This window comes from Anomaloglossus baeobatrachus, chromosome 2 (genome assembly GCF_048569485.1).
Source record: "Anomaloglossus baeobatrachus isolate aAnoBae1 chromosome 2, aAnoBae1.hap1, whole genome shotgun sequence".
NCBI classification, from domain to species: Eukaryota; Metazoa; Chordata; class Amphibia; order Anura; family Aromobatidae; genus Anomaloglossus; species Anomaloglossus baeobatrachus.
This window is the reverse complement of record NC_134354.1, coordinates 350427931-350443189: the sequence shown is the minus strand read 5'-3', so window position 1 is coordinate 350443189 and position 15259 is coordinate 350427931. Positions and strand designations below refer to the sequence as shown.

Here is a 15259-nt window from a genome sequence, read left to right as displayed (position 1 = left end):
AGTTTGAGTGTGCAATGCAGGCAGACGTCCTGCAAATAACGTTCCAATACTGTGAATTGACAAAAGTACAATAGCCACGTTTAGGATACAACTAGGTACAGTGAGTGTTTGCTAGTATAATGGCTGAGTTTAAAAAAGTTTGAGTGTGCAATGCAGGCAGACGTCCTGCAAATAACGTTCCAATACTGTGAATTGACAAAAGTACAATAGCCACGTTTAGGATACAACTAGGTACAGTGAGTGTTTGCTAGTATAATGGCTTAGTTATAATTAGTTGGAGTGTGCAACGCAGGCAGATGCGCTCTGCAAATGTCTTGGCACTAGTGGGACTATAGCAAAGTCCAATAGCCACGTATAGGATGCCACTAGGTACACTGAGTGTTTGCTAGTAAAATTGCTTAGTTTAAAAAAGTTGTAGTGTGCAATGCAGGCAGATGTGCTCTGCAAATGTCTTTGCACTAGTGGGACTATAGCAAAGTCCAATAGCCACGTATAGGATGCCACTAGGTACACTGAGTGTTTGCTAGTAAAATTGCTTAGTTTAAAAAACTTGGAGTGTGCAATGCAGGCAGATGTGCTCTGCTAATGTCTTTGCACTAGTGGGACTATAGCAAAGTCCAATAGCCACGTATAGGATGCCACTAGGTACACTGAGTGTTTGCTAGTATAATGGCTTCGTTATAATTAGTTGGAGTGTGCAACGCAGGCAGATGCGCTCTGCAAATGTCTTGGCACTAGTGGGACTATAGCAAAGTCCAATAGCCACGTATAGGATGCCACTAGGTACACTGAGTGTTTGCTAGTAAAATTGCTTAGTTTAAAAAAGTTGTAGTGTGCAATGCAGGCAGACGTGCTCTGCAAATGTCTTTGCACTAGTGGGACTATAGCAAAGTCCAATAGCCACGTATAGGATGCCACTAGGTACACTGAGTGTTTGCTAGTAAAATTGCTTAGTTTAAAAAACTTGGAGTGTGCAATGCAGGCAGATGTGCTCTGCTAATGTCTTTGCACTAGTGGGACTATAGCAAAGTCCAATAGCCACGTATAGGATGCCACTAGGTACACTGAGTGTTTGCTAGTATAATGGCTTACTTAGAATGAGTTGGAGTGTGCAGAGGACAAGAGGGTACAGTGGCAGGATTGTGGTGCTCTGGGTAGAGGAATGGAAGCCTGCCTTTCTATTCCCTCCTAATGGTGAAATGCAGGGAGGAAATCCCTGACCTGGGCTACACAGACGCTGTTGCTGTTTTCAGGATCTGTCACCTATGGCTCTCTGACCCTGCCGGTTTGAGCCCTTAAAAGGACTGCTAGAATGTGCTCTCCCTAAGCTGTCTAACGCTGTGTATGCAGCGCATACAGCTGTATCGGCTATAGGACTCAGGAGGACGGAGCTGCGACACTGATGTCTGACACCAAAGACGCAGAAGGCAGATAATGGCGTTCGTGAAGAAAATGTCCGGTTTTATAATGCAGGGACATGTGACATGCAGATCCTATCACACATGCCGTTGCTTCTCTGGCTCAAAGTCCACTTAGGTGTGTGTGTGTCTGTGATTGGCTGACATGCTGGCCCGCCCCACAAGACGCGCGCGCTTAGGGAAGGAAGACAAGAAAAAAAAAAAAAAATGGCGATCGCCATTATAGAAACAGCAGTGATCTGAAGGCGCTGTTCATGCACACTATACACTGAAATGTGATAATAGTTTGATTCACAGAGTGACTTACACTATTACAGCAGAAACCAAGCTAGGATTTAGCTGTTTTTTGGCTGCTAGAACCGTTCTCGAACGTTTCTAGAACTATCGAGCTTTTGCAAAAAGCTCGAGTTCTAGTTCGATCTAGAACATGCCCCAAAATCACTCGAGCCGCGAACTGGAGAACCACGAACCACGAACCGCGCTCAACTCTAGTCAATAGCCTCATAAAAGAATGGATAATACATGGCTGTCATCTGTTTGCTGTCTATATGTTACTGTTTAATGGGCTGGAGAGAATGATATTTCTTTTTTCATAAAACAGATGGAACAAGAATTGTAAAAACTGTTACGTGGATCAAAAATGTGTACAGCACAAAGTACAAAACTTGCACTGTTTTTCATTTATGTGAAAAATAACTGATCTGTGAAACCAGCCCTGCATTGTCTCCAAGAGATATCCCAACGTTCTAAGAATAAATGCCTCAGAATTATGTCATGAATTATTTAGTAATATGGATATGTCAGGTGAACTGACAGGTTCTGTATAATGTGTAATGTAACAACAAGTATATCAAAAACAACAAAACTACTATCTTATATGTAACAACCTCCTTTAATATATCCGAATGTATAAATTAAGGGCTCGGGATACCATGTTTGATAGATGAAGATCAACCAACACATATTCAACTGCATAAAGCAAACTAGAAATTGTATGTCAGACACTCACTCGGAGTCTACTACAATGACTTAAAACCTTCTTACCAACAGCCTGTACCTGGAGCTTCTTTTAATATATATAGCAAATCCAACTGCAACATACGGAATAACAATGCAGTATGGAAGGAGGGTGGATGGTAAGCATCACTAAAGAACTGGGGCTACCAAACCCTTCATACATCCCAGTTCTACCCATAGTTGGTTTAGCACAACCAGGTGGAAAAAGTAGGCAAAAAATAGAGGTAATACAGCAAGTTAGAGGAGTTATCCAAGAGCTGCATACTGGCAGTAATCCTGCAGAAATAATGAAGACATATCTTATCAGCCTCCATATCAGCAATGCATGCCCTCGTCAGTGTTCTGGGTACTGTGGCTGCTGACATTACAGCCCATTACCCCAAGCCATCTCTGCCAATCACTGGCCTCAGCGTTATGCTGCAGGATACTACTTTGATCAGTATACAGTACACTGGCACTTGTACAGTTTTTCATTATTTTACCAGTATTGCTGCCAATAGGACATACACTTCACAGAAATATAGCAGTTTATTGTTGAATATGACCAATAAAAATTGTCAATATATGGAAATACATTTTATAATGAATCTATAGGTTTACCAATACACGACACAATTTATGACCACTGATCTTTATCCAATACCTTTCAATCTTTTGCCTTAAACCAGACATATCGTGTATAATATAGGAATATATGAGGCTGCCAAGATAGGGTCACGGCGAGACCTCTGGAAAGTCTATTATTTGTAATCTGTCCTTGGACCATGTTTCCAGTATAAAGGCCCCTTTACACACTGAGACTTTCAGCGATCCCACCAGCGATCCCAATCTGGCCGGGATCGCTACAAAGTCTCTGGTGAGTCTCTGGTGAGCTGTCAAACAGGCAAACCTGGCCAACGACGCAACAGCGATCTGGACCTGCAGAACGACCTAGCTACTCAAACACTGGAAACGAGTGATGTGTCACAATATCGCGCTACTCACCTCAGTTGCTGCGTGGAGCTGACCGGAGCGGCGGTGAGTAGCGTGATCAGCTGAGCGGTCACTGAGGTTACCCGCTGCCACCGCTGCATCCACCGCTGGATCCACCGCTGGATCCAGTGACAGCGGGTAACCTCAGTGACAGCTCAGCCGATCGCGCGGCTATCTTCATTTGCTGCTTGGAGCTGACAGGAGCGGCGGTGTCTTCTGATGCTCCTGTCACCTGCATGCAGCAGAGCTGGAAGCGACGCTGGAGGTCCGTGGATTACGCCGGAAAAGGAGGGCTTTTTGGGGCTGATTAAATTGGTGATGAGGGAATTTGTTTGTGTTTTTTATTTCTAATAAATGATTTTTTCAGTTGTGTGTGTTTATTTACTGTAATTTACAGATTAATCATGGAAGGTATCTCGGGGAGACGCCTGACATGATTAATCTAGGACTTATTGGCAGCTATGGGCTGCCAATAACTCCTTATTACCCCGATTTGCCAACGCACCAGGGCAAATCGGGAAGAGCCGGGTACAGTCCCAGAACTGTCGCATATAATGTATGCGGCAATTCTGGGCGGCTGCTGACTGATATTGTTAGGCTGGGGGGCTCCCCATAACGTGGGGCTCCCCATCCTGAGAATACCAGCCTTCAGCCGTATTGGCTTTATCTGGCTGGTATTAAAATTGGGGGGGACCACACGCCGGTTTTTTAAATTATTTAATTATTTATTTCAATGCACAGTATAGACACGCCCATCGGCTGCTGTGATTGGGTGCAGTGAGACAGCTGTCACTCAGCGTGGGGGCGTGTCTCACTGCAACCAATCATAGGCGCCTGTGGGCAGGGAAAGTAGGGAATACGAAATTGTTTAATGAGCGGCCGGCTTTCTCAAAATAGTAAAAGCCGCGGCAGCAGTGTGAACGCCGTGCAGCGCCGCGCCGGGGATCGGGGATCGGTGAGTATGAGAGAGGAGGGGAAAATGACCGACAGACTGAGAGAGGGACAGAGATAGTGACGGACCGACAGGGAGAGAATAGAGACCGAGAGGGAGAGACCGACTGACAGAGAATAGTGATTGACAGATATTGTGACACATCACTCGTTTCCAGTGTTTGACTAGCTAGGTCGTTCTGCAAGTCCAGATCGCTGTTGCGTCGTTGGCCAGGTTTGCCTGTTTGACAGCTCACCAGAGACTCACCAGAGACTTTGTAGTGATCCCGGCCAGGTTGGGATCGCTGGTGGGATCGCTGAAAGTCTCAGTGTGTAAAGGGGCCTTAAGGTAACAGAATGAGGCTTTGGTAATGTCAAAGTAACCTCCACATATATCTGTGGGTAAACAGATAATAGCCATTCTTCACTGCTGTTTTGTCACATCATGCACATTATCTGTATATTACATTCACCATTTTTTGTCTTTTTCTCCCGATTTCTATTGTTGATCCGTAAGCTGTAACATTCCCTGCCTTGGCTTTTATATAGTCTATGACAGACTGTTGCTATGCTATGTGCTATACTACACTGTGTGCAGAATTAATAGGCAAGCTGTATTTTTGTGGATTTTTTTTATTATTGATCAACAACTATATTCCCAATCAACCCAAAAGACTCATAAATATCAAAGCTGAATATTTCTGGAAGTTGGAGTGTTTTTTTTAGATTTGGCTATCTTAGGAGGATATCTGTTTATGCAGGTACTATGCAGAATTATTAGGCAACTTAATAAAAACCAAATATATTCCCATTTCACTTGTTTATTTTCACCAGGTAAACCAATATAACTGCACAAAATTTAGAAATAAACATTTCTGACATGCAAAAACAAACCCCCCAAAAAATTAGTGACCAATATAGCAACCTTTCTGTCTGATCACACTGAACAGCCTACCATCCATAGATTCGATTAGTTGCTTTATCTGTTTACGATCAAAATTGGCAAAATTTGCCAATTGGCAATTGGCAAAAGTGGCAGCAGCCACCACAGCCTCCCAGACACTGGTCTGAGAGGTGTTAAATATAGGGACCCCCATGCAGCAGTATAAATAATCATGCTGGGCAATATTTAGCCCAGATTGGTCAATAAGACCATTGCAGCGACTCAAACTGACATGTTAAAGTAAGAGAACAAGAGTCAAAAGGTGCCAAAAGAAGTATTATTTTTATTATTTAAACTTATTTATGTGCAACCAGCAAAAAAAGGGGGAATAAAAACAGAGGGATGTGAGAACACATAAACAGGATCATCAAATAGATGGTATTTGGAAATGACCGATTACAAAAGCATAACATACATGGTGATGTCAGAACAAATTATCAGGGACAATGTAGATAAAGTGCATGTGCATAATAAATACATATAAATAGCCCGCCCGGACACCCCTAATGCATGAGTAAAATCTGGTCAAATCGCTAGGTAAACAAGATAAAGTGGCCAGTGCATAATCCTGAATGTGTGGAAAAGAGCTCCCCCATACCCCACCATTTATTTGCTGGTTGCACATAAATAAGTTTAAATAATAAAATAATACTCACTTCTTTTGGCACCTTTTGACTCTTGTTCTCTTACTTAAACTGTTCTGAGAGGTGTACTGTTTTCCCTCCCTGTAGATCTTACATTTTATGAGGGGCTACAGGTTTTCTATGGGGTTCAGATCAGGTGAACAAGGGATCAATGTCATTATTTTTCATCTTTTAGACCTTCACTGGCCAGCCACGCTGGGGAGTAGTTGGATGCATGTGATGGAGCATTGTCCTGCATGAAAATCATGTTTTTATTGAACGATACAAACTTCTTCCTGTATCACTGCATGAAGAAGTTGTCTTCCACAAACTTGCAGTAGGTCTAGGAGTTGAGCTTCACTCCATCCTCAACCTGAAAAGGTCCCACAAGTTCATCTTTGATGATACCAGCCCATACCAGTACCCCACCTCCATCTTGCTGAGTCGGAGTGGAGCTCTCTGCCCTTTACTGATCCAGGCTCTGGCCCATCCATCTGGCTCATAAAAAGTCACCCTCATTTCATCAGTCCATAAAACCTTTGAAAAATCAGTCTTAACATATTTCTTATCCCAGTCTTGACGTTTTATCTTATGTTTCTTGGTCAAAGGTGGTCATCATTTTTCAGCCTTTCTTACCTTGGCCATGTCCCGGAGTATGGCACACCTTTTGCTTTTTGATACTCCAGTAATGTTGCAGCTCTGAAATATGGCCAAACTGGTGGCAAATAGCATCTTGGCAGCTTCACGCTTGATTTTACTCAATTCATGGGCAGTTATTTTGCGCTTTTTTTTGCCAACATGCTTCTTGCGACCCTGTTGGCTACTTAGTATGAAACGCTTGATTGTTCGGTGATCACGCTTCAAAAGTTTGGCAATTTCAAGACTGCTGCATCCCTCTGCAAGACATCTCACAATTTTGGACTTTTCAGAACCCATCAAATCTCTCTTCTGACCCATTTTGCCAAAGGAAAGGAAGTTGCTTAATAATTAAGCACACCATATATAGGGTGGTGATGTCATTATACCACACCCCTCCTCATTACAGAGATGCACATCACCTGATTTACTTAATTGGTAGATGGCTCTCAAGCCTATTCAGCTTGAAGTAGGACAACATGTATAAAAATTATCATGTGATCAAAATACTCATTTGCCTAATAATTCTGCACAAGGGTATGTGATGGCTGCTCTATGCTAAGGGCTAACTGATAGCTGCAAGGCATTATTGGAAACCTGTGAAGGTCCTGTGAACCTTCTCTCACTGAAGCAATATTCTGCATTGTGTACGAATGGCTGCTGCTAAGTCTTTGGCTTTGTGATTTTTTTTTTGTTTCTATGGTAACAAATGTTACATTATATGAAAGCCTTCTGTGTCTAATATATGTTTTCAAAATGTAGTGTTTGTTGCTTATGGCAACAGTGTTCTACGCACGTGGGAAAACAAAATGTCGGAATCTATTGCGATATTCATAGCAACTGAGAGCAGACGAGTGATAAAATTCCTGTTTCTGCAAGGAAAGTCCACGAAGGATATTCATGGTTATATGTAACAGACATTGGGAGATCAATACCATTCATATTCCACTGTTAAGAGCTGGGGTGCCAAATTTAAAACGGGCCACTTCAGCACCAATGATGAGGAACGTCCTGGATGACCGAGAGTGGTTGTTGTTCCAGAGATCATCAATACTGTGCACAACCTCATACTGGAGAATCGATGAATTTCAGTTAAACCAATAGCAGGCATCAAGGGGATTTCCCATGAATGTGTTTGTGTCATCATCCATGAAGATTTGGACATGAGGAGGCTATCTGCAAAGTGGATCCCCAAATGTTTGACAACAGATCAGAGAAGTATGCGAGTGAAAACTTCCCGCTCCATTTGTCAGCGTTTCCGGACTGATAAGAACTTCTTGGATCTACTAGTCACTATGGATGAGACCTTGGTTTATTTGTATTACCCTGAAAAGAAGGACCAGTCAAGAGTGGAGGTCCAGTGGTTCTCCTCATCCAAAGAAGCTCAGGACACAAAAATCAGCCACTAGTGTGATGGTGTCTGTGTTCTGGGATAAAGAGGGCATGCTGCTAGTGGACTACCTTCAAAAGGGTTCCACCATCAATGCAAGGTAATACATTGAACTTTTGGACCAATTGAAGGCAGCTCTGAAGGCCAAAAGGCTCAGCAAGCTGTCCAAAGGAATCTTGTTCCTGCAAGACTTACACTGCACAAGTGACCACGGCAAAACTGGCAGAGCTGGGTTTCCAGATGGTTGACGACCCACCTTATTCACCAGATCTAGCTCCCTCTGACTATCATCTGTTTCCAAACCTGAAGAAGCAACTCATGGGTAAACATTTTTACACCATTTCTGATGCCATGGGTGCTATGGATGCCTGGTTTGAGGCATAACCGAAATCCTTCTCTTTGCTAGGTATAGAGAATTTGGAATACCGGTGTGAGGTGACATCAGTTGAGAGTATGTGGAATAAATGTAAATTTTCATCATCCTATCTCGTTTCTTTCTTGGTAAAGCCAAAGACTTATCAGCAGCCCCTCGTATCATAGCGATAAGTATTTTGGCGATTCGTGCAAATTGAATCACAAATTGCTCAAATTTGCTGTATCCAGCGAATTTCCTACAATTCAATACTAATTTGATTTCCATCTAGACCATTTGTGCATCTCTATTTGCTAGACTGGCATATTTAGCTCTGTCGCATCTATAAGGACATTATAGCTTAAATACTCTGTTCATGTGGTATAACTCTAAGTGAAAAGCAATAGAGAAGTAAAGATGATCAAGATTTGAACTCCATATTGCTACCAGAATAAATCAATATTCCAGCTACTTTAAAAGATGTGGTGAAGCTTATGCTCTTTATTATCTGTCTTAAATCTATGGGATTATAAAATGCATTAGCAATTCTGTTTATGGGGTGAAATCGTAATAAACTCTGCTCTTTATCTTAGACTTACTCTTCTGCAAGCATGTCTTCCGAGAAATACATCAAGAATATGATCATCTTCTCTTTGCTCCATACTGCTGTGATCTTGTATAAGGTAACTTTTTCATTTCTGAATATACATTTCTAAACTTTACAGTTGCTGTGTAATTAAAATGAGTAAGCCAGAGAAAGATGATTCAGCAGCTCCGTGCAATGCAATTAGCAGGAGGAATATATTCCATGTCCGCTCCATAAACTTCTTACTTAGCACCAGCAGAGCACAAGGAGCTGGTGGAAATAAACATGGTATAATGTCCAGCACTATATTACAAAGAGACCAATGGGTAAAGATCTCGGGAGACTCGAAATCTCAGACTAATAATTTCTGTAACTCCTGCAACAATTTACTAAGAAAAATCGCAAATTGCATAGGTAAATCATGGTATCTATACTAATATATACAATATGGAGCACAATGGGCCGCACAGAGGCTCGATGGTTAATACCGCTGTCTCTAGACGCCCCCAACCATCTCACGTTTAGCGGGACTGTACCGATTTGAGGAGGCACTCCTGCTCCAACAGGTCAGGGCTTTGTCACAACTTCCACTCACTCCTTGCACTGTCTCCTCTCCAGCGTCTTCATCGCTCCTCCACCTGGGAGAGCAGGGCTGGCATGTCTGATCTGCGCTCACCTATTAAATAAAAAATTACTTTCTTGTGATCTGGTCTCCCCAGGAAGCGAAGCCACAACCTGCACTGACAATTATGGGAGAATTTTCTATACATGCAGTCTCTGAACCCACAGACAGATTATACTGGTACATAGAGATACACTGTATGTACCTGTATTATAGAGGGAAAGTAAGAGTTTTATCTTCATATAAAAACACTCAAAATAATAAAAAAAATAATAAAATTTTTAATGTACATTTCTAAGCAAACATCACAATTAACATGGACATATATGTTCTCCCCAGGGATAGACCCCACAACCGGTATCATGGCTGGCCGCAGCTAATACTATGAGCCACAACCTACACTGATGAGTATGGAAGACTTTTCTGTACTGCAGACTTTATAACCATAGGCTGACAATATTGATATATTAACATACAGTGTGTGTATACAGTGTCTCCAAATTCTAGAGCAAAAATAAAAGTTAAAAAAGTTTTTCCAATAAAATGCTAAAAAACATAACAAATATCACAAATTAGATGTCCATGTAATCTTAACAACCCATATAATACAGAGATCAGATTATTTATGGTGATCCGTAAATGGCATAAAAAAAGGATTGATTTTTTAAACTCATAAAAATGAAGTAAAAATATAACACTGGGGATGAGTTCACACACAGCGTAAATGCTGCATTTTTTATACTGCTTTTTTCTGCATGTTTTTTGCAGGTGTCCATACCACGACACCAAATAACAATCGTCTCTAATGATGGTGCACTTGCTGCAGTTTTTTATGTGTTTCCCACCTTATTTGATTCATTTTTGGCACAGAATTTAATGCATTTTAATAATACAGAAAAGCTTTCATTCTATACTATATATGCAACAGCATTTTTTTTACTTGAATTTTTGCCAGGCTTCGCATAGACGCCTATAGTGGGAAAAAAAAGCACCAAAACCGCTGAGTCCAGCAGCAATAAGGCAGGAGTATTGATGAAATCACTTCCACCTTGCTTGGATTTTTAGGCTAAGTTCACATGTAGCATAAATGTTGTGTTTTTTTCTAAAAACAAATTTCACATAAATTCTGCTGTGTTTAACTGTCAAAGCAAAGTGGATGGGATTTCATGCAAATAACCGTCCACGCTGCTGAACTCTGCTGTTTTGGTGTTTTTTTCCTCAGTAGGTTTCTATGTGGAGCATGAAAAACCTGTACTTCTTCAATATGTGAACACGGTCTCAAAGGCACAATAAGTAACATGTCATATTGTGACATAAGAAAGAGAGCACTATGGCTACTACAACTATAAGTGAATGAATAGAAAAGAAATCCATAGATCTCAACTAGAGATGAGGATGAAGCAGAGATATTATTGTGCCGGGTCTAGCTACTCAAAAGCCATGCCAGGGATGCTGGAAGGTAAGACATTCCCAACCGTGCTGGATACAGCGGGACAGACTCGCGTTTGGGTCTCACCCATCTGCTGAACGTCAGTGCCACTGGCCCCAATGACATCTGCATTGGGCAAAGTAGAAAGACATGGTAAAAGGGTGTGGCAATGTTTGTGGTAAAAAAAATTGCCATAGTATGGTTTGTTCCTCTTTCTCTTCTCTAAAATTTGGGAGGTGTGCTGTGAAGCAACTGAAAAGATATATATACTATAAGACACCCCTGCATTTTTGGAAAACCGCCATTTTACTCTAAGGTATTTTTACATTAATTTAAAGGGAACCTGAGGCCTGATTCAGGCTGCCCTAACCACAGGCAGCATGAATCGGAGCTTGGCTGCACAATTGCTGGCAGGTACTGTATATTTTTCTCCGAAACACTCCTTGCAATAAAGATCATGGGATGATAGCCATAGAAAAGATTAATCTGGCTCTGCCCCCAACCTGCTATCCCCTGCACTGCTCTAGGTGATTGACAGGTATCTCCCTATGGATCAGACCTGTCAACCACCTACCGCCAGGTATATTTAAAGTCTGAATCTTTAAGGTAATTTTTTTCTGAAATGCTGGAATGTTTAAGATAAAAATATACATGGTGAAAATTGTGCAGCAGGGTTTTAATTAGTGGCATATGTAGAAATCATGGGGCACCATAGCAAAACTCCTACTTGGGCCCCCCACATCACCTAATAACAAAAAGGCAGAGTAAGCAGGGTCATGGCACATAGGCATAGTCACAAAATGTCCAATTATTAAAGTTAGACGATAGGACATGTAGACATGTATTGCAGCACTTATAAAGTAATTTTGCCCCTATTGAAGTATCTTAGTGTTTTCACCCACTATGGTGACCCTTTAATGGCCCCCATAATGTTCAATGCCAACAGAATTGCCATAGGCTGAATAATTGCACGGTCCTGGGGAGCGCTAAGGAGGAGACAGATGGTTACTTGCTTGAATTTCTTTATTCATACCACAACGCGTTTCGATATCAATGTAATATCTTCATCAGGTGGATCCACCGTGCAATTATTCAGCATCTTCCACATTCCCATATTGGGACTCACGGCAGGAGCTGCTTTTAGTTTGAGTCTGGAAATCTCTTCTGGGATCGGCGGTCACATGGCTTCCATGTGACCGGTCACATGATCGCCCCACAGGACAAAGTTCACTTAGGCAGAGGATCTCCATTGTGACGTCTGGGTGTACTGCCCAGCTCGACAACCAGCGCTCTAACCGAGGTTGTGCAAGGTTGCACAACCTCTCCAGGTGAGCGGTTTAAATACCCTTCTTACTATCTTTTTCCTAAAAATTGTTTAAAAGAACTGAAGTCCTCAGTGGTTGATACCTTTTAATGGCTAACTGAAAAGATGGTAATAATTGCAAGCTTTCGAAACTACTGAGGTCTCTTCATCAGGCATGGTATAACACAAAATCTGAAGAGTCACATATTTATACACAACAGGACATAGAATAGTGCAGTAAAAAAAAAAAAAAATATTATCTCCACTGGCTAACACGGTACAAAGATATATTTTACCTGTATCTTTTTCCTGAAATCCTTCACATGCGCTCCTCCTCTCTTTTCGTGTACTTAATAGAATTGCCATAAACACAGTTGATACCCCCACAGATAATTTAATGCCACCATAGTGCTACCAAAATAGTAATGTCCCCACAGTTCCCCTATACACATTGCAGTATGAGGCCTTGAGTGACCCCCAACACAGTAAAATGTCCCCCACAGTCTCACTAAACAGTATGATGGCCCCCTATATTGTATTAGGCTCCCCAAAACCCTCCATACAGTATGAGTACACTGAATAAAAATACTGTATGAGGGGATTTATGGAGACCAATATACTATAAAATGGCCCCTACACTGCCTCCACATAGTATAATGTCCTCCAAACAGCCGTTCACACAGTGTAATGCCCCCCACAGCCTTTTACACAGTATAATAGCCTCCACATAGCCCTCTACACAGTGCAATGGCCCACACACAGTGTAATGGTGCTCCACAGTCCTCCACACAGTATAACGGCCCTAACACAACCCACCATACAGTATAATAGCTAACAGACTGTATAATGTTCCCCACATCCTTTAACACAGTACAATGGCCCTCACACATCATAACAGTTCCCCACAGCCCTCTACATAGTTAACTGCCCCTACAGCCATCCACAAAGTATAATGGCCCCCATTCTTGGACCCCCTTCTTTTCTCCATCTACAACTTTGGCCGGGGACAGCTCACAACTTTCAGTATCATCTCTATGCTAACGACACACAAATCTACCTCTCTGAACCTGATATCACCTCTTTACTAACCAGAATTCCACAATATCTGCAAGCTATTTCATGCTTTTTCTCTGCTCAATTTCTATAACTGAAAGGGAACCTGTCACCAGGTTTTCCCTTTTGACCTGTGGCCACCACCAGTGAGTCCTAATATATAGAATTCTAGAATACTGTATATAAGAGCCCAGGCCACTGTGTAGAATGTAAAAAAATCACTTTTATAATACTCACCTAGGAGGCAGTCCGGTCCGGTAGGCGCCGCTGTTCTCGATCCAGCGCCTTCTCTATCCTGTGCAGTCGCCATCCTTCTACCCAGCCTCATGTTGATGACACATCCTATGTCATTCACACAGAGGCCTCCATTGCGGTCCTGCACATGGCACTTTGATCTGCCATGCTGAGGGCAGAGCAAAGTACTGTAATGCATATGAATAAGGAAAAGTCAAAGACCGCCCATGCATGAGCACTACAATACTTTGATCTGCCCTCAGCCGGGTAGACGAAAGTGCGCATGCGCAGGAGTGCAACGGAGTCCTCTGTGTGGATGACATGGTATGCAGGGCTGGGCAGGAGGATGACTATCACACAAGATGGAGGAAATGCTGGACCAAGACCAGCGACACCCATCGAATCGTACCGCCCCTTAAGTGAGCAATATAAGCTGATTTTTATGTTCTACATAGCAGCCTGGGCTCTTATACACAGCATTCTGGAATGCTGTATATAAGGGCTCCCTGGTGGTAGTTGCTGCTCATAAGGGAAAAACCTAGTGACAGGTTACCTTTAACATGGGCGTGAATTCATCATCTTTACTCCATCTCACTCAATCCCCCCCAACAGACCTATCCATCAAAGTTAATGGCTGCTCACTCTCCCCAGTCCATCAGCTAATTGCTCCATCATTCACTCTGTCGGAACTCTAAGGGGCCCTTTGCACACTACGACACCGCAAGCCGATGTTGTGATGCCGTGCACGATAGTCCCCGCCCCCGTCGCAGCTGTGATATCATGGTGATAGCTGGTGTAGCGAACATTATCGCTACGCCAGCTTCACATGCACTCAGCTGCCCTGCGACATCGCTCTGGCCAGCGACCCGCCTCCTTATTAAGGGGGCAGGTCGTACGGCGTCATAGCGACGTCACACAGCAGGCGGCCAATAGAAGCAGAGGGGTGGAGATGAGCAGGACTTAAACATCCCGCCCTCCTCCTTCCTTCCGCAGAGCCGGCATGAGACGCGGTGACGCAGGTAGGAGCTGTTCCTCGCTCCTGCGGCTTCATACGCAGCGATGTTTGCTGCCGCAGGAACGACAAACAACATCGTACCTGTCGCTGCTGCCAAATAATGGAAATGCCGGACCCTACACCAATAATACGATAACGACGCTTTTGCGCTCGTTAATTGTATCAAAAAGGATTTACACACTACGATATCGACTGCGACGCCGGATGTGCGTCACTTTCGATTTGACCCCACCGATATCGCACCTGCGATGTCGTAGTGTGCAAAGCCCGCCTAAGTCTCGCTGTAGGAGTGCAATGATCTGACTACATTTACTAGCTGCGGGAGCATCAGGACACACAGAGACTAAAGAAACATCGAGGGGGATTTTTATTTTAGTTTACTTTTGTTGGGATATATTGTGTGCAGGGGATATACCGAATGTAGGGGGAGGTGGGTTCATCATAAAATGTGGGGAGACTGGAGGTGATTAAAGTGTGTGTGTGTGAGTGTATGTGTGTGTGTGTGTGTGTGTGTGTGTGTGTGTGCGTGTGTGTGTGTGCGCAATTGGGGCCATTATACTTTGTGAGTCATTATACAGTATATCACAAAAGTAATATATATATCACACCCTTCACATTTTTGTAAATATTTTATTATATCTTTTCATGGGACAACACGATAAAGATATGACACTTTGACACAATATAAAGTGAAGCTATATTATTATTATTATTATTATTGTTTATGTCCAAGCAA

The 15259-nt window shown here is 42.6% G+C and overlaps 1 protein-coding gene across 1 annotated transcript in view; it reads left to right on the top strand.

Moving 5' to 3' along the window:
- LAPTM5 (lysosomal protein transmembrane 5) overlaps positions 1-15259 on the top strand; it is a 156696-nt gene that overhangs the window by 125496 nt on the left and 15941 nt on the right. Inside the window, exon 6 of the mRNA XM_075333696.1 lies at positions 8875-8964. Within this exon, the coding sequence (XP_075189811.1) occupies positions 8875-8964 (90 nt within the window). The remainder of the gene's footprint in view (positions 1-8874; positions 8965-15259) is intronic.